This window comes from Daldinia childiae, assembly GCF_008694065.1.
Source record: "Daldinia childiae strain JS-1345 chromosome Unknown Scaffold6, whole genome shotgun sequence".
NCBI lineage: Eukaryota > Fungi > Ascomycota > Sordariomycetes > Xylariales > Hypoxylaceae > Daldinia > Daldinia childiae.
In genome coordinates, this window is record NW_022984647.1 from 203721 (window position 1) to 230080 (window position 26360).

The 26360-nt window shown below is 45.3% G+C and overlaps 6 protein-coding genes across 6 annotated transcripts; 3 read left to right on the forward strand and 3 right to left on the reverse strand.

The window, feature by feature from the left end:
• Window positions 1–30: 30 nt before the first annotated feature.
• On the reverse strand, window positions 31–5183 carry GL218_05970 (Ras GTPase-activating-like protein rng2; the record flags this gene model as incomplete). Its single annotated transcript, XM_033582664.1, has 2 exons — window positions 31–421; window positions 475–5183. 2 exons carry the CDS (start codon window positions 5181–5183, stop codon window positions 31–33), a joined length of 5100 nt encoding a protein of 1699 aa, XP_033434159.1.
• A 1021-nt stretch (window positions 5184–6204) lies between these two features.
• On the forward strand, window positions 6205–8071 carry GL218_05971 (Inosine-5'-monophosphate dehydrogenase; the record flags this gene model as incomplete). The annotated part of the gene is made up of 2 exons (XM_033582665.1): window positions 6205–6697; window positions 6933–8071. 2 exons carry the CDS (start codon window positions 6205–6207, stop codon window positions 8069–8071), a joined length of 1632 nt encoding a protein of 543 aa, XP_033433843.1.
• A 625-nt stretch (window positions 8072–8696) lies between these two features.
• Window positions 8697–10858, reverse strand: GL218_05972 (uncharacterized protein; the record flags this gene model as incomplete). The annotated part of the gene is made up of 3 exons (XM_033582666.1): window positions 8697–10057; window positions 10111–10419; window positions 10804–10858. 3 exons carry the CDS (start codon window positions 10856–10858, stop codon window positions 8697–8699), a joined length of 1725 nt encoding a protein of 574 aa, XP_033434158.1.
• A 1621-nt stretch (window positions 10859–12479) lies between these two features.
• GL218_05973 (Vacuolar protein sorting-associated protein 70) lies at window positions 12480–14952 on the forward strand (the record flags this gene model as incomplete). The annotated part of the gene is made up of 2 exons (XM_033582667.1): window positions 12480–12842; window positions 12901–14952. The coding sequence occupies 2 exons, from the start codon at window positions 12480–12482 to the stop codon at window positions 14950–14952; spliced, it is 2415 nt and encodes an 804-aa protein (XP_033433842.1).
• A 7266-nt stretch (window positions 14953–22218) lies between these two features.
• On the forward strand, window positions 22219–23580 carry GL218_05974 (uncharacterized protein; the record flags this gene model as incomplete). Its single annotated transcript, XM_033582668.1, has 1 exon — window positions 22219–23580. The coding sequence occupies one exon, from the start codon at window positions 22219–22221 to the stop codon at window positions 23578–23580; it is 1362 nt and encodes a 453-aa protein (XP_033433841.1).
• Window positions 23581–23918: 338 nt separating this feature from the next.
• GL218_05975 (uncharacterized protein) lies at window positions 23919–24638 on the reverse strand (the record flags this gene model as incomplete). Its single annotated transcript, XM_033582669.1, has 1 exon — window positions 23919–24638. The coding sequence occupies one exon, from the start codon at window positions 24636–24638 to the stop codon at window positions 23919–23921; it is 720 nt and encodes a 239-aa protein (XP_033433840.1).
• Between the last annotated feature and the right edge of the window lie 1722 nt (window positions 24639–26360).

Sequence of the window (26360 nt, forward strand, 5' to 3'; positions counted from 1 at the left end):
AATTCTTCTATAGAGCGCCAGCTCTACGGCTTATTGCGTCCGATAGAACTTCTTGTACAACAAATGCAGGAGGATATTGACATTGAGTCTCAAGTTACCCTCGAACACATTCATAAACTGGTGAGACTCGAACTGCGCCTGTAAGAGATCTTCGATCGGGATGAGGGCGCTCGCTCCTGGAATCTGGATGTGGCCTCGGCTACCCTCGAGATTAAATACACCTACCTCGTCGCACGAGATCGTGAGGTTGATATTACTCCAATCGCGTTCCGACACGCCTTGCCAAGACACGACAACACCCTTCTCGGCAAGAGCGCGTACACTATACTTATAAGAGCCAAATTTGGGAACACGTCCTGAACGCTCAAGCTCTCGCTGGTGGTTATACTGTTTCGTGAACGGAAGGAGGAATCGCTTTTTCCTATATCCTTCTTGTTAGCACAGTGTACCTATAGCATATTTTAATCATCTTACCCTTTATTCTTCTGCAGCGTAGCCATGGCTTGCTCGATATAGTCATCGTAGCTCTTGCGCTGCTGCTCTAGGTACTCGGCCTTCTCGTGTAGATTCCCGAGAGTGAGCCGTACTCCTTCTAACTCTCGTTGACGCTGGATTCTACGGCGACTCTTCGTACGAATATCCAGCGCGATAGCATTCAAAATGTCTTGGTAGTAATTATGTTTTGTAATTCGTCCCATCTGCTCTAAATGCATAATGTTTTCTAGAGCATTGCGCTTCATGTCGTAGTATGACATTCGCGTCACGTCGACCATATTGACGTCCGAGTACGCTCCCTTGGTATTGCTACCAGACGCGAAATCTTCCCTTAGAAGTGATTGCCATTTGTGTTCGTCTTCTTGAGTGGGAGGGCGGACAAGGATTTCGAGAAGGTTAGCGCCCGTCTGCACACGAATAATGTACAGGATGCAGCGCTTAGTCTCCATAAAAAGAGCCTTGATATCTGCCTCCGGATCTTCAACATCATGGAGCTTAGGCGTCAAAAACATTTGGATGTCGGAAGACCCGGACGCATTCATTTCACTCTCATTGTTCTTCGCACTTCCGAGGTCTTGCAAGATCTCACGAAGGACATCGTCGCGGTTGGGGCAGAGAGTCGGTATCTCGTGTGATACGAGAGAATGGATTGCAAATATATCCGTCATTTTGATATATAGTGTGGGCCGGTTCTTGGCGTAGAGATCATTGAACTCGTCGATATCAAATGTATTTTCAGCATCCGCAACGGTGATCAAGTTATTCGTGATGTGAGCAAGTCGCTCGATCGACTCCCCTACAAAGGCATTAAGAGGTTGTAGGTAGATATTCTCACCGCCGAACGGACGGCCCGAGCAGATTTGGCCAAGAACTTTAGCAACCTCGCCTAGATTGCGCTTTTGAAGAGGGCTCAGAGTCTTCTCGATCACACCCACCTGCTCGGGGTTAACCAACGCAGGCTGCAGGTAAAAACGCCAAATCCAATTGCTAATAATTTGGAGCACATGGTGTTGAGGTTCACGCTGAAAGTGTTGGCATAATGCTTCGAACATCTGCCGGCAGATAAACCGTAGGCCGTAGGGCATTCGGGCAAGACGATCCTCTAGGGCGAGGAAGTATTGATCCGAGATTTCTCTGAGATCCCGGAGGTGGTCAATAAATAACTCGCGCGTTTCCGGGTCCTTGATTGCGAGATCTCGGGTTATGTCGAGTGGCCTCCGGCTAGGGCGACCGGTGCGGAGCTCTTCGTTATTGATGGCAGATCTGTATATTTGCATCGGGTCGCTCTCTAGATCTAAAGCGGGATCCTCAACGATATTGTCTCGTATTAATGGGCCGAGTAAATCCCTGAGATATTTCCTGTCTCGTGGCGACCGACAATAATTCCCTAGTAGCTTCGACCAGAAAAAGTTTCCGCGAAGATACTCTTGGATAGAGCTACATGCGTCCACTTCTTCTCGTATTGATCTTGCGATGAGCTTGAGTAGGTAGTATTCTTCTCGTCTCTTTTGTGCATAGCCGAAAAGTCCCATCATGAGAAGTTCGATGCGCTTACACTCCTTCTCAGCTGTACCTAATTCTCTCAGTCGTCTGAAAAGTCGCGCTAGGTACTGTGGCTGAGTTTGAAGGTTGAAAAATAATTGCTGGTAGGATTCTAGCTTCTTTCTCGAACTCTTGTTGAGAGCTTTTAGGTCGAACTGATTGGCTGAGGCAATAGAGGCGTTGGCTAAGAGACTGCTAGTGTGTCCACCGAAGGTATTTTGATGTCGGACGACTTCGTCAAGAGTGATCTTGTTCTTCACCAGCAGAGCGATTTTGATATCTAACTGATCGATATATTGCTCAAGCATTTCGTTCTGCCGAACTTGTTGAACCACTGTTTTTCGTAGTCTCTCGAACTCTATCTCTTCGTTGAAATCGAAATCGCTGTCATTAAGAAGATGTACGAAGTTCTTTACTGCACCAACCGGTGGGTTTTTTCCAGTCGTGAGACTTCGGTATGCCTCCCCCTGGAGCTTAGCGCGGACGAAACTTTGAATCTTGACCACCTTCTGCATATTTTCCTCGAAGTGTTTCTTCTTGGCGGCAAATTGTTGTCGAACAATAAAGCCTTTAGCTAAGGATTCTAATTCAGCTATTGATTCTTCGTGTTCGTCAAGTTCGGCTAGTAGTTGACCGACATCGCTACGCAGGAGCATGGCTCGGATAAGGGATTGTAACGAGACAATTTCGTCTTCGTGCGTTTGTAGTTCATCGAGAAGCAGAGAGTGCTGCTCTCTAAACAGGGACCCGCGAATCCGAGCCTGGAGATCTATGATACTCATAGCGTGGCTTTCAAGAGAGTCGAGCTCAGCAGTGATCCGCTGTCGTTCGAGCATGCCTCGAGCTAGTGATTGAAGCTCAAGTATGGATGGTTCATTGTCGCTCAAAGCATCCAGCGTTTCGGTAATATTCCGGCGTACTGCCGCTGCGCGAATATGAGCTTGCAGAGCTCCAATCTCAGGGGTATGTTGCCCTAGGTCAGCCTTTGTTGCCTGAATATCTTGTCGAAGTAAATTGCCGCGACAGATTGACTGAAGCGACTCCCATTTTGGACCAAAGCTAGCGAGAGCCTCGCGTTGTTCGTGGATATGACTTCGCGTCAGCATCGCCCTAACTGCAGCCTGCAAACTGGTAACAGCTTCAGCCTCTTCTCCAAGGAAGTAGAGATCTTGGCTAACTTTCTCCCGTGCTAACATTCCTCGTATCGCGGACTGAAGACCAGTAACGGCTTGAGTTTCTTCTCCAAGTGAGTAAAGATCTTGACTAACTTTTTCCCGCGCTAGCATTCCCCTTATTGCGGCCTGAAGCTGCAATACTGGACCGGACATACGATTCGTCTCCTGCTGCTGGGAAAGGAACTTTCTGCGTGCTAGTTGGCCTCGGAACACAGCTTGAATGCTTCGTATAGGACCATCCGCCTGTGATAATTGAGATCGAGTTTCTCGTACCTCGTCACGAACTTTTGCGGCCCGTACCAAGCTCTGTAGTATCGTAATATCTTTTTCCTTGCTCTTCCAATAGTGTTCTCTACGTGCCATTCTATTTCGGGCTAGGAATCCACGAGCGGCACTCTGAAGATTGATAGCAAACTTGCGCATCTCCAATCTATACCCTATAACTTGACGGGTCCAATCGCCGCGAATGCGCGCTTGGAGGTCAATGAGCCAGTCTTCCGAGTCCCATAATCCTTGCATCATATGGCCGAGTCGTAGTCGAAGCATAGCACCTCGCACCTGCGCCTGGAGGTCGAGGACGGCGGCCTCGTTTTCGGACAATTCGCGGTCGATTCGTTCCTCTTCAGTTTCTTCAGGCTCGGGCTCAGGCGCTGGCTCCACGCCAAAGTCTGCGCCCATGTTCCCGAAGCTAGGCATATTAACACCGAGCTTGTCGAGTCCTTTTTGCATAGCCTCTAGCTCATGATGTTCAAACTCTAGTTGGCCAACCAGATTGCCTATCCTGAAATCCACAATACCCTTCCGGAACAAAAGCCAACTTAGGGCGTGTATGCAGTATATGACCTTTGGGATGTTCTTCTTTTCGTAAAGGTCAATCAGTTCGAATCGGAATAAATCAGGCAGCTCAACCTCATCTAGGTATCGGAAAAAAGCAGCTACATTATCCCAGTGTCTTGCCTGAAGTCGCGGGTTTCGGAATATGCGAAATCGTCGAGTAGGGTTCAGAGCTTCCACAACCTCAGCTAAGGTGACACCATCTCTCAGAGCTTCTTCTAACTCAACAATTGGTGGAATCTGACGATGAATGACATCCTCAATCCACTCTTTTGCCTCACCAATGTGGCAGAGATATTCGTATGCTTGGAGAAACTGTCTCTGTTTATCCATCCAGTTGCGCCCTTCGAATCCATAGCGATCACTGCGCTGTCCACTCCTAGAGCCATTCGCATTACCTGCTCGCTGCAGTCTTCGTCGTCCACGCAGGCCAACTACCTCCTGGGCCTGGGAAGTAAGGGCGAATTCATCGGCAGAACTATCCTGGGCCAATTTGGATAAGGTGCGCAGTTGGTTTGTGGAGGAGCGACCCATCTGTTGTAAGTCGGGAGCAGCAAGAGTAGTAGGATGAACTACGAGATGAGAGGAGTGCGTCGGGCTCCCGGGTAAACTTGGGCGTCTAACATCGGATCGTGTGAGCACCATAGAAGTAGGCCGGGCATTTGGCGACTTGCTTTGGGGAGTAGGGGAAGTTTTCTCCTCGTATAGAGAAAGCTTGCCGATGTCAATACTCTGCCCGCGTTCTTGGCGGTCGCGACGTGGGGGTGTCTTGGGTTTTTCGAGTTGCTGTCCTGAAGCAGGTGGCTGTGGGAGCGGACGTAAAGACTGTCTGGCCAAGTTATACATGATTTCCGGGTTCGCCTTGGGTTCATCATATATACTTGATCGCGGTGAGGAATACCGAAGTGCAGTTTCGCTCATGCCACGTTTGTGTGTAGCGATGGGTCTGCCATTGCCGTTCGAAGTTATCGATGATGCTGCGCTAGGTGGCCCAAAGTCAGACGGATCAGTATTATTAGAGTTGGCCGAGTAGCCAGACGATGCAGACGATGAAGCAGCAGACAGTTGGCGATTTATATTGGTCGTTGTGTAGTCAACAGTATATGATTGACGGAGAGGATGAGGCCTGTTCGACATGTCGACTACTAAACCAGTATGCGGTGATATTGCTCTACGTCAAGTTGAATTATACCACTGTCCGATATTGGAGTCCGCATCACAGCTATTGGAGCTGAAGTATATTAGAGTGTAGTCGTAGTCGAAGTTGAAGTAGTAATGATTATCGTATGCGATACCAGGTCGTAATCTGGAGTCACTGGCAGCCGGTCCTATCTGCCTTATTTGGATTTCGAATTGAGTTGTAAACAAAGATATGAAAGCGAGGATACCCAAGGTGAGAGAGGTGTTTATTAGTAGGAAAAGATGGGAAACATATCCGGTAACACAAAACTATTTCCTTGGTTTTTTAGCCTGGTCTCGGAGAACGCGCGCTCTCAGCGCACTCATTAGAAATAGGATATTTCCTACGATGTTGTTGAGAAGAAGAGTGTGATGTAGAAAATTAGCTTTCTATTAAACAATTAAACACCGGTCAACGGGAAGCGGCCTGAATTCAGCCTTACTTTGTTGGTTGACGGGTGACGGAGCTTGATGGAACCAAAAAACCGATGACCTGTAATCCTGTTTTTGGAAGTTTGTTTATTTATTCGGGTGGGGAGCAACGGTCAGTACATATGCTGGGCAGTTTATGCCTGCCCCTCACTTGACCAACCACAATCAACGCCACGGACGAGGTAGTGTATCAGCCACAAATGCTGCATTTACAGATAAGATAGATCATGTGGATTCACCAATTGCGAATTATCATTGGTTGAAGATTTATGGTACTAGTAAGAAACTTGCTTTTCATATAGACTTGACGCGTAAAATTAAGTTACGACAAGGTTACGCATTAACATGAGAGCCCCGCACTGTACCTAAAGTTTGTGCAGGGACCCCGCAGGAAGAACACAAAAATTTTTGATGAGCTCCTCAAGACTTTGAACTTTTTCTTCTTCCTTTTAATCGGGAAGAAGAACATCGTTCAATTCGTCGACTGGTCAATTTAATTTCTCGACGTTGTCTTCGACCTCACATCTCTTAAATCTCTTTAATCAAGATGCCGTCTATTAACGGATCTACTTCTGTCAATGGCAGTTCAAAGTTCCTTGATTTCTCCAGCGCTGTCGAGACGCTGAAAGAGTACCAATCTCGTGATGGTCTCGGTATTGAGGATCTTGTTGACACCAAACAGCGTGGTGGTTTGACATACAATGATTTCTTGATCTTGCCTGGTTACATTGGTTTCCCTGCCTCAGAAGTCGGACTTGACTCACCTATTACCAAGAGAATCACACTGAAAACCCCTTTCGTCTCATCGCCTATGGATACTGTTACTGAACATGAGATGGCCATTCACATGGCTCTACAGGGTGGTCTTGGTGTTATCCACCACAACTGTTCACCAGACGCCCAAGCCGACATGGTGAAGAAAGTCAAGAGATATGAAAATGGCTTCATTGTTGACCCTGTTGTCATTAGCAAGGAGACCACTGTTGAGGAAACCAAGGCTCTCAAAGAGAAATGGGGTTTCGGTGGTTTCCCTGTTACTGGTATGTCTAATATTTTATTCTATTTTATGATTCTTGTCCCGCCTGATCTCGTCCCCCTACGGCCGAGTTCTTGTACTACATCTTATGATTACAAACCTAATATTTTAACTTTCGTTCCACCGTATAGACAGAAATGTCATGGGGAATCAATTATGCTCTTTATGATGATGTGAATTTTGAAAAATTTTTTACCTTCCAACCTTGGCATGGGATCTAGGCTAACTAAAGCCTATAGAATCTGGGAAGCTTGGCTCTAAGCTCCTAGGCATTGTAACGAACCGCGATCTTCAATTCGAGGACGACCTCCGCCAAACGGTCGATAAAGTTATGGTGACCGACCTAGTCACTGCCCAATTGGGCGTCACTCTTCCTGAGGCGAACAAGATTCTTGCCAAGTCCAGGAAAGGCAAACTGCCTATCGTTGACAAGGATTTCAACCTCGTATCCATGATCTCCCGTTCCGACTTGACCAAGAATTTGCACTTCCCACTTGCGTCTAAGCTTCCTGACTCGAAGCAGCTCATCTGCGCTGCCGCGATCGGTACCCGTCCAGAGGATAAGATTCGCTTAAAGAAGCTCGTCGATGCGGGACTTGACATTGTTGTCCTAGACAGCAGTCAGGGTAACAGCATGTACCAGATCGAGATGGTCAAATGGATTAAGCAGGAGTACCCCGGCCTCGATGTCATTGGCGGAAACGTAGTGACTCGGGAGCAGGCCGCAAACCTGATTGCCGCAGGAGTTGATGGACTAAGAATCGGAATGGGCAGTGGAAGCGCTTGCATTACACAGGAGGTCATGGCCGTGGGCCGTCCCCAAGCAGCTGCGGTGTACTCCGTTTCTGCTTTCGCAGCGAAATTTGGAGTACCGTGCATCGCAGACGGTGGTGTCCAAAATGTGGGCCACATCGTCAAGGGTCTTGCTCTCGGTGCTTCCACCGTCATGATGGGTGGTTTGCTCGCAGGCACAACTGAGTCCCCGGGCACTTCATTCGTCTCGCGTGAAGGTAAACTGGTTAAGGCGTATCGTGGTATGGGTAGTATCGACGCTATGCAGGATAAAAAAGCCGGTGCTGGCAGTAAGAACAGCCAAGCTAGTAACGCGGGTACCGCTCGGTACTTTAGCGAGGGAGACAGCGTCCTTGTTGCTCAAGGTGTCTCTGGCGCTGTGGCGCATCGTGGATCGATCAACAAGTTCGTGCCGTATCTGGCAGCGGGCCTGAAACACTCGCTGCAGGATTGCGGTATGCGGAGTTTGAAAGAGATGCACGAAAGCGCAGCCAACGGCACCCTCCGGTTTGAGATTCGCACTGCTAGCGCACAACTAGAGGGCGGCGTGAACATGGAGAGTTACGAGAAGAAACTCTATGCTTGATAAGCTCAGTATAGAAAAGGAGGGGCTGGTGGGTGAGTGAAAATTACCTAGCTTTGGCTTGATGACAAACTGGACGGGTTGGTATGGGATTTACGAAGATTGATAATTACGGAACGGTTGGGACGTAATGATTTTCTCAGATAGTCTTCGGTGCGGAAAACAAAAACAAAGTGATACCTCTTGATAGTTTTATATTGCATGATGATGCGCGGTAGCTTCATCTCCTTCATAGGCGTTTTATGGCTAAAAGGGTCGGGTCAGGTCAGGTTAGGCTACGGCGGCTTGATCGGGGGAATTCATGTCAATTTTTATAGGCATCTAGGATACAGCGGCATGGATCAAATCGGTTGAATAAAAGCAGTTCAGTAGTTATTTGATACATGATATTGATATTCGATACAAGATGAACATCAAATCTCGAACATGATACTAAATGCTAACAATACAATACTTGAACCTGGTTAACCCCAAATCCATTTTCCAGTCCGTAACGCCTTCCGATAACAAAGACAATGATTGTGATGATGTTGTTTCTACTTCTTCTATGCCCCTATTTATAAGATATCTCGTTTTAAATACCGTCTAACAAACTCACCCCTATTTTTGGGGTTATTCGCAACCAACATCAAGACCGTCCAGTTTCCAGCGTCCCGTAGCCATTACTAGTCTCTGAAGTATTGACGCTACTTATTAACGGAGCATCCTCCATTAGCTGCGGATGTTCTGACACGACAATAGTGCTGGCCTGACTGGTTCCAAACTCGTCATCATCGACGGCGAGCTCGCTATCAATCTCTGTATCATCCTCATCCTCGCTGTCAGATGAAGAACCAACATCACTTGGCCCCTCACCTTCGATGATCGTCCATGCGGGTATGGCACCTAGAATCGCTATGATAGCTATGAGCCACCATGGTAGACCAATCATGCCCCGTTTTACGCCATATGTAAAAACAGCACCTGTCATAGCAGGACCAGTAGCTCGTCCAAGGGCACTAAACGTAGTCGCAAACCCGTTTAAAGTTCCTAGGACGCTTAAGCTCTTGGCGCTATTGGTAAGTAGAAGGGTAGTGCAGGGGAACCCGACAATGACAGCGAATGTTTTCAGAGTTAGGAGGATACATAGTGCGGTATAGCGCATTATAGTACCCTCTACAAGCACTGTAAACGGCGTGAGGATGTAGACAATTGGGAAGACAAGAACGGAAGCCTTGTAGCAATTCAATATGCCAAAGTGAGTACATAGCGGTGGGAAGACCAGAAATTGGACCAAGCCAGATATGATACCTTCACCCGCGAAGATAGTACCAATATGTGTATGAGTCAACCCAAAACCGCCACTAAAGACGAAAGGAAGCGACGTGTTCTCAGGTGTATGTTCTTGCGGCGGATAATTTAAGAATACGGGTAAAGCTTGGTCGAACGAAACCGAGTGTAGAGCTAAGATTGTGTATGCAACAAGATTGATAACACTCTGACGAGTGAACACCGAAAGAAGCGGTAAAGGTTTATGCTTTTCGATCCTTGATTCGACAACGGTAACATTAGCCGTCTTCAAGGGCGCGTTCGAATCCATTAGCGGTGCTGATATTTCATCATCCTGTACGGAATGTCGCTGGCGACTCTGGGCCCGTCGGCGGGGGTGACTCCTGAATGCATTCATGATACGCTCGCCAAGGACTAGACCCCAATCGGGAGAATTACGTTTGCTATGAAGGGTTTCTTTGAGGAAAAGAAGTCCAGTCGTAAGAGATATCAGAAAAAAGACGGAACCTATCAAGTTCGGGAAAGCGAATGGGTAATTTTTGAAGAAAGCGATGTTGCCAAAAATTCCAGGCCATTGATCGGCAGGTTTCGCAAATAGGCCGCCAAAAGCTGGACCGAACACTGACCCAACGCTCCAGACTAATGGCATGATCGAGAATGCTTTTGGCCGGAGTTCCCTCTCTGTAACCATCTCTGCTACCATCGTTCGAATAATCCCAACTACATGAATTAGTATGGAGAAGTTCTGATATTGCCCAAGGAAAAACACGTACCATTTCCATTGCCAGCCCCCATCATAATACGAACTGTAATCGCCATTGGTAAACTGGTTGACATACCCCAAACTATGAAACCGATCATCGTAAAAAGGAGTCCAGCCAGAATGACAGGTTTCCTCCCAAGCCTATCAGAGGCTCTACCCCAAGCTACAGCTGTCAAGCTCTGCGCAAGTGAAAATACCGAACTGGTAATGCCGGCCCATTTCGCGATCTCTTTCCTTTCGACGCCGAAACTGGATATCATCTCAGGGAGGTACGGGAAGACGGACGTGTAAGCGATCGGTTCGGCGAACCGTGCGATAGCTGGAGAGAGAATTAGCTCGGATTTTGAAAAGAAGGTGTAATGATCCAGCCATGAGCAATATCATGATCCAATTATGAGCGCCTCGTCGCCTATTCCCATTTCCACTAAAATCTAACCAGTCCAGAAGTTTATGGGATACGAATTGGTACCATACTTCAACATATCACGGAGAAGCATAGCAACATGAGTAGGCTAAACAGTCCCCAGCACAGAGACAAACCAGCGATATATTTTAAGCAAGATAATAGATCTGTATAATATAACATCTCGGATAAGACTCGTCTGGCAACTAGGTTCCTCTGACAGATAGTTATCGCATAGCAGACTTGTCCAAGGAAAAGAAAAACACGACGAAAATAGGCAAGAGAAAGATCCAAGCTCACCCAATATGGCCAGTTGCTGGGCTGGCAATTTCGGGGCACGATTCCTATTAGTCATTTTCGTCCGTTCCGTACTGGAAGATATAATAAGAAAGCAAGTTTAAGGACGAAGACTTGAAGTCTAAGGAAACTTGGATAGCCGGTTCTCTTATGTCGGGATAAGAGGGGCGAGGATCCAGAAAGAAGAAAGCTAAAGCGTTAAGACTCCCACACAGCAGCCACCACGTCCATATATTGTCTCAAGACTGGAGAGTAAAGAACGGAGAACAGTTACACACAACCGGCCAACCAAGATAGAAAAGATAAATCATGTATCGTGAAGTAGCGGGGAACAATACCTTTATTAACATAAAAGAGACGTTGAGGAAAATGCTACCCGACGACACCCACATCTCGTACCGAATATGTCTAGGCCATGGGTACATCGGCGCTTGTTACCCTGCACATGTATGTATGTGTATATTCCCTGTATGTAAGTTCTGTTATACAGAAAGGCTAAGCCGAAGGTAGCAGCACGCCGTCGCGACGGCTCGTACGGCGTGAATACCGTTTCTGATTCGACGCTTACCGCATGTTGCCTCCCGAGTCCTGAATTAAAACCCGGTAGTAGTGGACCTGACTCTTTTCCTAGAGGGGTTAAGAGGCGTAAGGCGTGCTGCATGTGCGTAAAAAGTTTTTAAAAACTTTATTAATTTTTATTTATTTAATCTTCTTCCTCCCTTCGATCGTGACGAAACAAAGGTCTCTAAAGAAAGACCCGCCTTCGACTATCCGGGGACATCAAGCCTACGAATCGGAAATAGACTCGCTCGCCATCCGCTGCATGTTCCACTAGATTTTTGTAGAGAACACCCAAGATCGATGTATCAAGGGAACGCAAAGTGCTGCCTCGAAATGTCCGGTGTCGGATGTCGTAGAATGTGATCCGGTAACAATTTTACGGGTTTAGTGAATTTGAAGGAAGCCAAAATTAAAAGGTCACACGCCAACGTCCAGCCTCCTGATCATGCGAGGGGAGGGGATCTTCACTGCAACAAGGGTGTTATTGCTTCTGAGGCTTGAACGCGCTCCATCTTTATTAAAAATATAGTAAAATCATTGGCCGAAATGTAACCCCTCCTGTAGTCTCCCGCCCCGCAGGTAATCCATTATATAGTAGGTTAATCCACTATGTAGGTTAAGTCTGAGTTCCCTTCAAGATGCGCAATGCGGCTGCTCCAGACTTGTAGATCTTTAATACTCCAGCTCGTACAAGATAATAACTTTACTTAAGTTCCGTCAGTTAAGGTATTGGCTAAGGACGATATATGAAATCATTAGTATCATTAGTATCATTGAACTAAACAATTACAATATATGTACTTGGTAAAACGCACCCCGTTTGTACATACCTATGTAAACACCTATCACTAACAGACTTTAATTATTCAGCCAATCATTGTTAGGTAACTGATAGCTATTATGGAACCGGGCTTAATGGGGTATGTACAACTCCGAGGTCTTAGTCTCTTCGGCCCCACATAGATAAGGCTGGAACATAGCCGAACCCGATTGCAACATTTCCGGGGTTCATTACGTTCATTACGTCGGAGTGGCGACACAAACCTAAACATTCCTAAGAGTAGCCATTCGCAACTTTGTTGTCACCGCTCTCAACTCAACGCCATCTCATATTCATCATGCGCTCGGCCCAGTCTAATCTCGGTCGTCACGATGACAAGATGGCTAATGAGTATACACCATTAATCACCACTGTTACTGTCGGCCCGCCACGACAAAGATACCCTCATCAAATCATTCGTCGGTTCTGCACCATCGCTCTAGGCTCATCTCTTATTACCCTTTTCATCACCTTTCTCATCACTGTTGTTTTCGCGCCTCAGCATAACACTCATCACGGGTGGCCCGGCCATCATAAGAACCGTGTCACCTATGAAGAGCTTCAAACCATACTTTTAGAAACACCAAGTTCATCTAAGGCTACAGAGTGGAGCAAGTATTACACATCCGGCCCACATCTGGCTGGCAAGAACTTATCTCAGGTAAGACTCCCTTGATTTAGATATAAGATCGAAATCCTTAGCTTTAAATATATTGTAGGCGGAATGGACACGCGATCGATGGAACGAATGGGGCATTCAGTCTAATGTCGTAGCGTATGAGACGTACATAAATTATCCGGTAGACCATCGACTCGCTCTCCTAGAAAAGGCCAAATCAGATGACATTAATCCTGAAGCTTGGAAGGTGGCCTTCGAAGCCACCTTAGAAGAAGACGTGCTGGATGAAGACCCAACGTCCCAGCTAGAGGAGAGTATCCCAACATTCCATGGCTATTCCGCGAGCGGGAACGTTACCGGCTCATATGTTTACGTGAATTATGGTACATACTGGGACTTTGAAGACCTCGTTAAAGCCAATGTCAGCCTCGAGGGTAAAATTGCCGTTGCTCGTTATGGAGGTATCTTCCGAGGGTTGAAAGTTAAGCGGGCTCAGGAGCTCGGTATGATCGGTGTTGTTATCTTCACGGATCCAGGTGACGATGGTGAGACTACCGAGGCAAATGGGTACGACACATACCCGAATGGTCCTGCGCGGAATCCTAGCAGTGTTCAACGTGGTAGCGTCCAATTCCTCAGTGTCGCCCCGGGAGATCCAACAACTCCCGGCTACCCTTCCAAACCAGGCGTGCCCCGAGCGCCTGTTGATGGAGCTATACCAAGCATTCCATCCTTGCCGATATCTTACTTGGAAGCTCTACCGATTCTAAAAGCTCTGAACGGAATTGGCCCGAGCGCCAAAGATTTTGGCCAATACTGGACCAGGAATACTGGACTTGATTACAAAGGAGTTGAGTATAATATTGGGCCCTCGCCGGATGACCTTGTACTCAATCTATACAACGAACAGGAATATACTATAACGCCCATGTGGGATGTAATTGGCATTATCAACGGTACCATCCCCGACGAGGTCATTGTAGTGGGCAACCATCGCGATGCCTGGGTAGCTGGTGGTGCTGGTGATCCTAACAGTGGGTCTGCCGTTCTGAATGAGGCTATTCGCAGTTTTGGTAAGGCTTTGGAAAATGGTTGGAAGCCCCTGCGAACCATAGTCTTCGCCAGTTGGGATGGAGAAGAATACGGTTTAGTCGGTAGCACCGAGTGGGTAGAGGAGTATTTACCGTGGTTAACAGCCGCCAACGTCGCCTACATTAACGTTGACGTTGGCGTTCGTGGGCCGATTTTCTCTGCCTCGGCCGCTCCTCTGCTACACAAGCTAATCTATGATGTGACCGCTTCGGTACAGTCGCCCAATCAAACTATCAAGGGCCAAACCGTACGTGATCTTTGGGATGGGCGCATAAGTACAATGGGAAGCGGTAGCGACTTTACAGCCTTCCAGGACTTCGCCGGAATACCTAGTCTTGACATCGGTTTCAATGAGGAGACCGGCAATTCTCCGATCTACCACTACCATAGCAATTACGATAGCTTCCATTGGATGTCTGAGTTTGGCGACCCTGGCTTTGTATATCACAGAACGATGGCGCAGGTCCTCGGCCTCATTACTGCAAAGATAGCCGATTTGCCTCTCCTCTCCCTTAACGCGACGGATTATGCGAGTGCGCTGGAAGAGTATATTAAGAAGGTTGAGACAAAGCTGACGACTTCCCAAGCGAAGCCGTCAACTGAAAAGGAGATATTCGAGTTCAGAGCCCGTGCCGTTGGCACTGAAGTCAAAGGCGATCCAGATTCACTGAAAAACACACTGGGTCACTTGTACCAATCTGTAGATGCGTTTAAGCAATCTGCCATTAAACTTGATGCCAAGTCAGAAAGATTGGCCAAAGAAGCGAACGAACAAGTTCCCTGGTGGAAATGGCTTAGCAAGCTTAAGCTGCTCCACGAGATTCGTTCCACCAACACCAAATACAAGAAGATCGAACGAGCCTTCCTATACCAACTTGGTCTGGACAGTCGGCCCTGGTTTAAGCACGTTGTTTTCGCCCCTGGAGTTTGGACCGGCTACGCTGGGGCTGTATTCCCTGGGCTCGATGAGAGCATCGATAAGGAAGACTACGTAAACGCCACGAAGTGGGTTTACATTATCGATGACTGCATTAAGACTGCTAGCAAGACGATTGAATAATTATATAGTATACGGAAGTTTAGATTGTGTTCGAGTTCAGATTAGGACAGTTTTATATATACCTACCTATATAAGCAGAACGAGACTATCATATTTGATAAGTCAATAGGTTGATAGCGTTAACGAATCAAGATTGTATACCCAGGTAGCTTATGAGAATCGAATAACCTTGGGGAAAGCCGCTTATAATGATTTTGTCGGCTTGGTTATATCTCGACATCTACTACGGGCATGGCAATCTCCTTTACACTGCGAGGGAGTATATAATTTACATGGTACATGTATGTAGCATAGAGGGGCATGTATATATGTGCCTTCCGTACATAACTATACCACACAAGCTACATATGTAGCTAAGGCAAAGTATACATATGTAGTGGGTAGTCGCTATGGAAATGTCATTCTTAGCTCGCCTGCCTTAAGGTGAGAATGATGAAATAATTTTGATCATACTTGTAGGACCTTCCGTATACGTATGTCATAACTTAAAGGGCATTGCGACTTCCTCAACTTAACTGATCACCCACTCTAAAAATCTCCTCTTATTCTCTCACCTCTTTGCCTTTCCTTTTCTAATCCCACAACTGACTGGAAGACCTCGTAGATCAACCCTACATGCATTAACCTCATCAATACCCTACTCTGATACCATCACAATGCCTCCCGAAATACCCAGCAGCATGAAATGCCTTATTAACGTGAACGTCTCTGTTTCCGAAACTAGAGTCCAGGACGTCTCCGTTTCATTCAATCTCTCAACCCCATCGCAGAATGTCTCCACTACATCATCCACAGATCCTGTCAGCGGCATTTGCGACGGGCCAACACAACTCGAATCACCGGTCAGTGGGACAAGAGATACGGCAGTATCGCCCGGACATGTCGTACAACGAAAACGACCACGATTATCAAGCCCTGAGCTAGGAAACAATGATGAAACCGACACTCAGTGGTATGAGCATATCTATGATCTCATGACTTTATTGGAGCGCATTACGCCGGATTTAGAGAAGCGTGATGATGTTTTCAATGCCTTCCTCGAGGTTATCTCCAAGGTCGGTATAGCTGATATTGAGCGTATAAGGAGCTTCATCCTAGAGGACTGTGAATGGTATCAACCAGGTACATGGATATGTTTGAAGGGCACATTCTTGAGACTTTCGCGTGCATGTATATTGGACGATGAAGAGTGCGACTGCATAAGTGCACTAGTCTACAAGCGTCCCTGTGTCTATCTCAAGAAGGTAGATGGTGGTTTAGCGGTGATTCGTGTAGGGTCCCAGAGATAACGGAGTGGTTAAGCGTACCAAAAAGGTCCTAGTTGCGGACGGGGTCTAGATAATGGTGGTTGTACTCGAACATTTGTGGGATACATGGGTTAAAGATGTCCTAATTTGCTATTGGTTGGCGAGGAAGGTATGAGAAACGATGGTTGGGAGTAATAAATAGAGCAAAAGCGAAAATTGCCTTCTATTAACTAACATTCTGCTGATAATATTTAAATATGTCTTCCTAGTTTTCAGACTAGCTTTCTGATTCCTAAGCCCGTAGTTGAGATAGCTAGATTGTTGACAGGGGATGTAATAGATACAACGAACGTATGCGAGGCTATTAAAGCATATCTCATAGATGCCTTGTTACATCCAGAGTACCATAGGGTAATATTGGGTAGTTCAAAACTGCAACACAGAAGTTTCATGGTAGTCCCGAACTCGCTGCCATATATCTTGATCCAGAGCCAAGTACGCCGTCAGGGGATTCAAAACTATAGCCATGAGTTTAAAACTTTCCTAGAGCTATATTGATATATTTAAACCATCCCGGTATTAAATCTGAAATTATATTAGGAGTACGGACGGGGTGGGGAGGCTCGCCGCATAGGTTTGCCTTGGTTAAACTGTAGGGTCTTATAGTAGCAACGATTAGCGGGACTATGCACTGTATACTACTATCTGTATATCCATTGTTTCTCCATTATTAAACCTAGACTTAAAACTCCTAGGCGGTACCTATCATGAGTCAAGATTTAGGAAGGCAAAACAATGAATAATTTAACAAGAAGAAATCGGGTAAGGTTTTTCATATCTTTATTTGATAACTAACGCAGTAAGTGTAAATGTTCAATCTTGCGAAATCGTGTTTCTGTTATTATAGAAGCTGATGATACTGCAGAAGGGGGCCGATGGAAAATTGCCCATATCATCCCTTCACCAATTAGAACACAAACGCGGAAATATAGCATGTTATACTCAAGCCCATATCCATCCGAGGGTTAATACTACCACTCTCGGTTCTTCCATTATTGAACGAAAAGGTGGACCATAAGTTTCGGGATTATGTAGCAGTCTCACTAGAGTCCGTTCAGGCCGATAAATTTGCCATCCGGATTTCGTTCCACTCTCCAGTGGTTTATATACTCGTCATTTATTTGGATAGATATATATTCAAGACAACGGCAGGCCTCGGCGCACTCATAGGACATGGTTTCCTCTAATTCCCAGCTCCAGTCGTCATCGGGATCGTAGAGCCAGTCTGTTGAGATTTCGAGCTTGCGCAAGTGAATAAAGTGTCTAAGTTGAGAGGTGACCTTTTATAAATAATTTGTTAGCCGAGAATGTGAGACATAGGAGCCGGCACGGACATACTCTTCCCTTCCAGGTGAAACTGGGCATTTCTTTAATAATAAGATTCTCTAATAACGGAAATGTACTGTTAATATCTAAAGGTAGCATTAGCTAGGTACAGGCTTAGAGATTTATAGCAACTATGTTAGGATAACTTACTGCGCAAGGCCGCTACTCCGCTCATGTCTGGTTGCTGTATGTAGATCTCTAGGCTTTTCAATGGCAAGGGATTTACCAGTATACCAAGGTTGGGAGCCAGCTTAAAGCAATTGCTTCCGACCTCTAGATGCTGCAGTCCAGAGAACATGCGCGTGAAATGGACCACCCTAACAGAGGTAAACCCTCTTAGTTGGATTGTGAGCGGATTGTAAGAAACCGGATGACTAGGCCTTTTCTTAAGCTCTTTGTGGATGGCATTCTCGTAGAAAGCAGTTAACTGCTTGCTACAGTCGATAGTAATTTTAAGGCAATTCAATCTCTGCATTTTGCTGATAAGAGATAGCATGCAGCTGATCAAATCGGGGATTTCACTACTGTAATCATAAGAAAACCTGCGATCCGTGTCTGAGCTCGAGAATGTGGTAATGACGATGTGCATAGAGCTGTTAAGTTCGTGGTTAGAAGCTGCATACTAAGATATAGATGGAGATAATGCTCACGTAGTATGGGTACGAATAATCCCGGTTTGCGTGTGATCTCTAAGGATCGCCAAGTCCACGCCCAAGGAAGGTGGCGCGCCAGTTACCTTCACATTCTGCAGTCGAAAGTCCCAACCCGTATTACGGAGCTCTTGGCAGGTTTGGGCAAGAGCTTGCTTGGAAGCAGAGTCGCAGGCCTCGAATATCATACGGTGCACGTAGGTGGGCAAGCGCTCAAGAGCAGATTTACGAAACTTTCTCGCCGCCCACTCACTCTTTCGACAAGTAGGAATGGGGAAAGGCATGGTGATCGAGTATCGTGAAAAGTGATGGTTATTTGTAGAAGATGCAGTAGTTTGGAAATTTTGTAAACGGAAATAAGTTTTGTAGATGCTATGATAATGGCAATCTTGCTTTAATAGAATAATAAGGAAGGTATTGATTTTATATTTATATTTGATTCATGGGGAAGGATGTAAAATTGTAACCTATCTAAATGATTTGGTTAGGTGATATGACAGACCTACTACCTACCAAGATCTAGAGACGGTTATTTAAACTCTTTGATAAGCGGTTAGGTTAGACAGGTAAGCATAGCATGCATTAATAATATACATCATTATCTTCATATATTTAGAATAGAATATTCGGGTACAGGTAGACGGTGCTACAAGATATATGAGAATAGCTGGATATCCGCTACAGAGTGTATGAATAGGCGAGCAAAATCTGCATCGACAGCTACGATATGGTTTTTTTAGATCTTTACTAACTTTGGGCATCGCTTGCGGGGAGAGACGAACAAGGATATCCGCCCATTACTTAAGTGAGACTGGAGAAAGTTTTCTGGCTGGAGAGTTCATGTATTAGGCGTCAATTTACTAGAATACTTATTTCCCTGCTTCATAGCTTCCATAAGTTACAACATGCCTATGTGATGTATTAAGGCTTATATGAATTGAAACCGTCGTCGTGGTAGTCACGTGATCTATTATCGGTCCCGATGTCACATGATATCCTTGCCGGCACGTCCGCCGATAGGTGCGTCGATAGGCACAGTAACCGCTTTCGTTAACATAATTACTAGAAAGCTCGAGACCGGGGTATCGGGTGAAATAACATAGGAGACCTATGGGCTCTTAGATGACGAGCTATATGGGCGTAAACAGTAGCAAATCGTAAGCCACCTATATTGAATATAACCTTCTCGAACGGTACCTATTATATAATCCCCACAGGATTTAGAATAATGCATACTTTGCGTAGGAATAATTGATTTCCTCTAGGCTAGGTTCCGGTTCGAAATTTGAATACCTATCAACAATTAACCTACCGCAAACCACCCTTGGTACCCTTCCACAATTAAATTTCAGGCTTAAGCAACCACAGTGTGAACCCTCGCCTCGTATTGAACACAAGTAAACATCTTCGAGGACGAATCCTTCTCTTTCTTATCCCTAGCGGCTAGAAATATTTAGTTAGTACTTCCCAACCTAAAAGACCCGTCTATACGCTATTCTAACATCAACTCTTCTACCCTTACCTATTTCTATCTACCTGCTACCTCTTGCCCGTGCCAAATACAATTACGTTTGAAGACATAGAGAATAGTATCATACGGAGATCTATCCAAGCTAAAGACGATTTCCTCAACAATGTGTCATTGGATATCAATGGATGTAGAGTATTTGTCGTCCGTGAATCCGTTCCGGATAGCCATTTCCCGAAGTTTGAACTTGCTTTTAGGGTTGCTAATATAACAAAGGAGGAATCGGATAAATTCTTGGAGGAAGAGGTGGCTTCGAGGATAGAGAAGTATAGACTCGCCTCCACTAGCTCGCCTACGAACCGACCCACCATAAGTACCTTAGGGGTGGATGTTAAAGGCTACATGCAGCAAGCTGAGTACACAAATACGATACACCCGGAGGGTGGTATCCATCATAAGGAATCCGTATCTTTGCCACATAGCAGTATTATGCCTGATGATAGGGATATCGTGCGTCAGGTCATTGAATATATCAATTCGCGCCACTATTTCAAAGCTCGCCTAGTTATTTCTACGATTATCCGCGAGTCTTTCGGCAGTACGAATGAAATGGCACACCCCTTCTCGCTCCTCAAGCATGCGACAAATCATGATACCTGGAATATAGCTGCCGATAGGTTACATGAAAAGGTTGTGGAACTATAAGCTATACAATTACGAAATTATCTATATGCGGTCGTCTTGTGCTGTGCACCAACTACTCGAGTCTATAACTAAAGTACCATTAAATTCATATCTGCGTCTATTTTCCAAAAATATAGGAATTACCTTAGGTCAATCTCATGATTCCATAAGTAACCGCAATTATTAAATCAGTTGCTTTATAAGGGGTTTCTGGGGTAGGAATCGTATAAACCTTTCTTCTTTTACTACAAGAATTATATAGCGGATGAAGCTACAGCTAGTACTAATAGATTTAGGCCTAACTAGATATCTATAGTATCAAGTGTTTAATTGTAAAGCCTACAATATTTTCCCAGCTTATGGTATGGCCTATATTACCTGGCTAATTGATTCTTATAGATCTCTAGTATATTGAATATCATGAGCCGTACTATATGCTGTGTTCTCCAGTCTTGATCTTCTATGCATTACTCATGTTGCTCATCGAAAAGCGCTGTTATAATTAATCTTCTAGGCAGAGGTGCTATGTATGCACACCTTAAACCCCGCTGTTGGGAGCGATTTAGGGAGTTTGCTTCCCGCCATTTACAAGGTTGAGGGATGTTGTAATAGTGGTTAAAGAAGAATAAGGATGATAATAATGTACGGTCCTAGGGAAGAGATGTGAAGGAGAGAGATGGGACCAAGCCCATACAATAAGGATAATAAGGAGATCATCTAAGCTATCACAAGTCCCACTCATAAACACGTACATACCTACACCTTCTACTCAAGCACGTGCCTGCCGTATCTAATAACCTCTCTCTACATGTACTACCTGATGAATGAGTTTTGTAGTGAGTTGCGGTATTTATGCTTGGGTAGTAGTTACCTAACCTTTTAGGCATGTTCGGTACGTACATTGCCATGACCATGGCAATGACAATGGCAATGGCATTGGCAATGACAACGGAAACAGCAATAGCGACAACTACCAGCACGGATATGTGCCTTTGAGATACATGTAATGATAATATGTATAGGTTACAAAGGTAGTTACATGTAGCTGGCTACATAATCAGTGTATTAGGTACTTACACTATTGGTGGTATTCTCACGATTTGCCATGTTCCTTAGGACCTTCCTTAGGATCTTCCTTAGGACTATAATATCAGACTGGTCCATTTTAAAGATATGTACCAAAATGGTAAAATGAGGCCGCTCTTTCCAAAGCATTGTCTCTATGTATTTCTAGCTGTTAATCAAGGAAAGTACAGGATTGATAATTCCTTCTCAACTTGCGTGCGTTGCTATGGATATGAAAAAAATCTAACAGAGTAAGAGCGAACTCACTGTCATTGCCGCGTACAAAGACGGCAGCTGCGCTGACCCTTACCTGCAACGAAGCTTCCAAGGTTAGACCACAAAGTTCAATATTTATTCAGACCTGATTCTTTCGGACCTGAATATTTTTTTCTTCTTTCACAATTCACAACCTTTTTCCATCGCCATCCCAACATCAATCCTTTTGGGCTGCGAATCCATTCGACATAATACACATACTTAATCCAAATATCCTTTCCTAACAGAAGCTTTACCTGAAACCTCAAGTCATCTTTTTGGTTGACATACCCTGTGGGCAATAGCTTCACTGAGTATCAATAGGTATTAAGTTCTGTCTACTTATTCTTGACTACATCTACGTCGCTACCTTTGTCACCCTTTCAGGTATGTGTATTCATTAAGCATCCTTCTCTCTCACTATACCTCTTTCGTCTCTCTTGAGATATTCACATAGCCAGCTAGATCTGCATACTGACTATTTCTATTAGAATAGCGACATCATATCAAGATGGCATCCGAAGCCGAGCTTCGTAAGTTCATACACGTTGGATTCTTGGTTAGCCAGTGGGTTGATCGCGGCCGTTTGCAATCCGAAATTGAATACCTTCGTCGCATGGACTTATATAAGAAGCTGGGTGATTGCCCCCAAGATAAAGTACTCGAATTCGTGGAATACGTGACAGCCCGTCCCAGCAATTGCGATGGTCTGGAACGCTTTTTCAATACGGGTCAGTGGCTGGACCTACACCCTTATGACGAAGAGGCAATGAGAGAGACCCAGATCTTCAAAATTGATCAACAGCTATCCCAATTGGACGGTTCCACCATGGACGACACTAATCCAAGTCAAGGTGATATCGATATGTGTCGCGCTGACGAAAGTGAGCCTGACGCTTATATCGGTGAGTTTCACATCAATGGTGAGCTTAGCACTGTCGGCGAGTCTCATATCAATGGCGAGCTTGATATTGATATCGATGAGGACGAATCCGACTATGAGGGCGCAGATACATCGGAACTACTATGTCCATTCAACGCTTTCTTCTTGGGAACCAATTACACCATGATTCATTGGCCCTACCCTGCTACCCATATGACATGGGTTAAGCGTGTCTGGTGCGCCCTTGACTTTACTCTCCCAGAGATAGCAAAGGACGCTGCCGCAATGATACTTCTGGCCGACAGGAAGAAAGGCTGCACCCTTAGCCCCGTCTTCAAATTCCTAAATCAGCAAGCCAAGCTTAAAATGCAGAGTGTGGAGGCCTACTCTATCCCGCGTCTATACCTAGCAATTCTCCAAGCCATGGCCGTATGCGATGACGAGGCCAAATCTTACATCTACAAGCTCGTCCCGTCTCTAAACTTAGGCGAATGCTCTTTGGTTTCAGATAAGGATCTTCTTAACTTCCGAGGTATCTGGCATTGGGGCTCTTCCAGATCTATAATAGACGTATTCCCCACACACCCTCCTAAAGGCCACAAGATGCGCTATGCTACCCTAAGTCTGACTGATGATTTTAAATGGCCGGTGGACTGGGCAATGGACTGGGATGAGGAATCGTCCAAAGGAGAGCGCCTCTGTTTCGAAAAGATTGCTCCGCATTGGGAAGCGAACCTCATGATGAACAATCGTTTGTCAAATGTTGATCAGTACTATGGAGGCGTTTGTTTGGCAGCGCCGATCAATCCACATAGTCTAACGAAGGTGCCACAAGGACTTCCGCCGAGTGACATCAAAAGATACATGGATATGATGCAGTCGGCGGTCAAGTATCAAACTTTGAAAGGGCAACTGAAGCTGATGATCAACAATGACAGTATCAATGGAGATTCCGTCGATAAGCTTTTGGAGCAGGTTGAGCGTATCTAGAGTTGTATATTCCTTTTCGGTAGTTTCTTTTCTATGGTAGGATTTTCGCCTTTCGGAATGGCCAGAGAGGGAGGAGAGGGAGGAGAGGGAGGAGAGGGAGGAGAGGGAGGAGAGGGAGGAGAGGGAGGAGAGGGAGGAGAGGGAGGCGAGAGAGGAGAGGGAGGCGAGGGAGGAATAATGTAGTTAGGGAGATGACCTAGGCTCCGTTACTACCTGTTATGATAATTGTATTCTATTAGATAGGTATATGAATTATTTGTCCCAAGCTTAACGGTCCCACTTTCAGCTCCTACTCCTCCCGGTGTCCTTAGCTGTCCCAAGATATCCTCACTAACATGTCAAGATCCTATCGCTAGCCATGTCACGCCGCACGAATATAACACCGTATCTGCCCAGCTATCTGCATGGACCATGAACCCATGAGAGTTAATCTCTGTCGCGTAAACCTTGACTCTAAAATTGGAGCCTCCTTTAACACTTGCGGTATTCATGCTAACCAACACCGTCGGAATTGAGCTAAATTCCTTTGCGAACTTGACCAACCCTTCGGTCTTCTCTCTAGGATGATCCCATGGTCTAACATTGCCTGTATTCCAAGTCCCGCTGTCGAGTTTAATCTTTTCAGTTGGCGGTGGAGAAGTCACAACAACCTCAAGTCCAACTGACCGGAACTCAAGCTCTGCAGTCACATTCTCAAACTCTACCTTGAGCCATAATGCCAAGCCTTTTCCCTCCTCTTCCGCTTTGACGTGGCGGTCGTGCAGCGGAATGGTGAAGTCTCCAGTTTTGCGCAGCCTCTTCTTCTGGAAGACCTCATCGCTGCCGGACATAATTACTACCTCGTCAACACGTGCGGTTTGAGACGAGAAGTCAACAGCCACCTTGTTGTAATAGGAAATAGTACTAGGTAGGCCGTGGAGAGGAAATAGAACAGTTCCTTTGAGTTCCCCGGCTTTCGTCGGTCGTATCACCGACCCTCCTTCGTTGGCTGTGATGCTGAAGGAGTTGTCTAAAGTGTTGATGGCTCCGGCGCCGTGAGACGATACCCACACTCGCATTTTGAAAGTCTCTAATAATGTAGAGAAGGTTAGCTTGTTGATGTTGATTTGCTAACTCGTTCAACTGGTCAATACTCACTAGCTTTTGGTTTGGATAGGTATGATATTATCAATTTATTTACCCGTGAGTTGAATACAATAATGATACCTGGTGTCAATGTATAGAAGACTAAAAAGCATTGAGTTTCTTCTAGCAGAGTGTCTAATATTTAAATGGTAAGAACTAGGCGTGATTGATGGGGGTTGGTAGCGGTCATTCTAAGCTACACACTTATCCCACTCGTACAGTAGGAAAGGCAAGGCTGGTTACGGGGGCCGAATACGACGCTAAGACTTGTGATCAGACATCTTTGCGTATTTAACTCAAGGATAACGAGTGGTGTTAGCAATGGTATTTTATAACAGGAACCTTTTACCTTGATATGAGCTTTTTTAAGATGCAGTACCAACTCTCAATAATAGTTGAGATTCAGAGTTCATACTTGGGGTTATTGGAAGCTATGGGACTGATTCATGATGTAGGAGAATATAGCTATTAATTTTTCTAATTGTTTCTTCTGTTTCACCTATACCTAATGTAATGTTTATGTTCTGGCTGAAGACTGCAATCATGCGCTGACCCCTTTTCAGTCGTTACTACTTTCTGGCCTACATAGTAGCTGAGAACATACGTAACAATATATCCCAAGCTTCCTAAAATATTAAATGTCAGCCAGTCCAGAAGACGCCACTTGACGCAAGTCGGGCAACGGGATAATTGTAAAGATCTGCATACGGCATTAAGGAGCTTGCTGATGAAATCGCCTAGGGTATGGGACGCATATGCCAGTGATAGCCACGATGTACTTACCGTAACGGATATACTATTATAGCCATGGTAAACATCACGATTATCATGATTTTTAGAACTTTCATAGCTAATTCAGTCATAAGAAACTACAATTTAAATGCTCTTTAACCACCAAACACGTCTAACAAGTTTAAAGCTAGTTGTGATCACAACCGTGCAATAGGGGGGCAACCTCCTTATTGCCCAAGAATCTATAATCATAGGCGTCGTAATCAACCAGAGACAACTTACATATACAGAAAATTCTGCTTCGTCTAAACGTATCGGTTTAATCCCGAGCTAGGCCGCCTCCCAAAGCCTTATTATTTTCCAAATCCTACACCTGCAACTACAATAGCACCATACGACTTACGCAATCTATCATCTATATACAATATAACTCTATACTCATCATGCAGGTCTATATTTCAGCTTACAAGCGGCTTGGAAGAAACCGCAACACCCATGTCAAGAGGCTGGTACCCCGCCCCTTACTCTGCAGGCCAACCAAGCTGAAAATACGTTTTGGGACGTTGGCAAACATCAGGCACAATAATAGAGATACTCAGGGCCAATGATGATTGTTAATTCTAATACCGAACTATACTTAATCCAAACATAAGAATCAATTAGGTAAGTTCTCTGCATTATTGTGTCGTATAGCATCAGTCTACCTACGGCCTCGACGACACTTTACCGCGTCTTAGTTTAAACGCCATCGCAAATTGTCCAATCAACAGAAATAATAACAGATCAGTAGGAAAGTAAAAATGTAACAATCGCTACACCTCGAGAGACAGCTAAGGAGGCTATGCTGGAGTATATCGATTACTTTAGGTACGTCGTCCTTTTTGGAAGATTACGTATTGTAGACCAAGGCAACCTGACCCCTC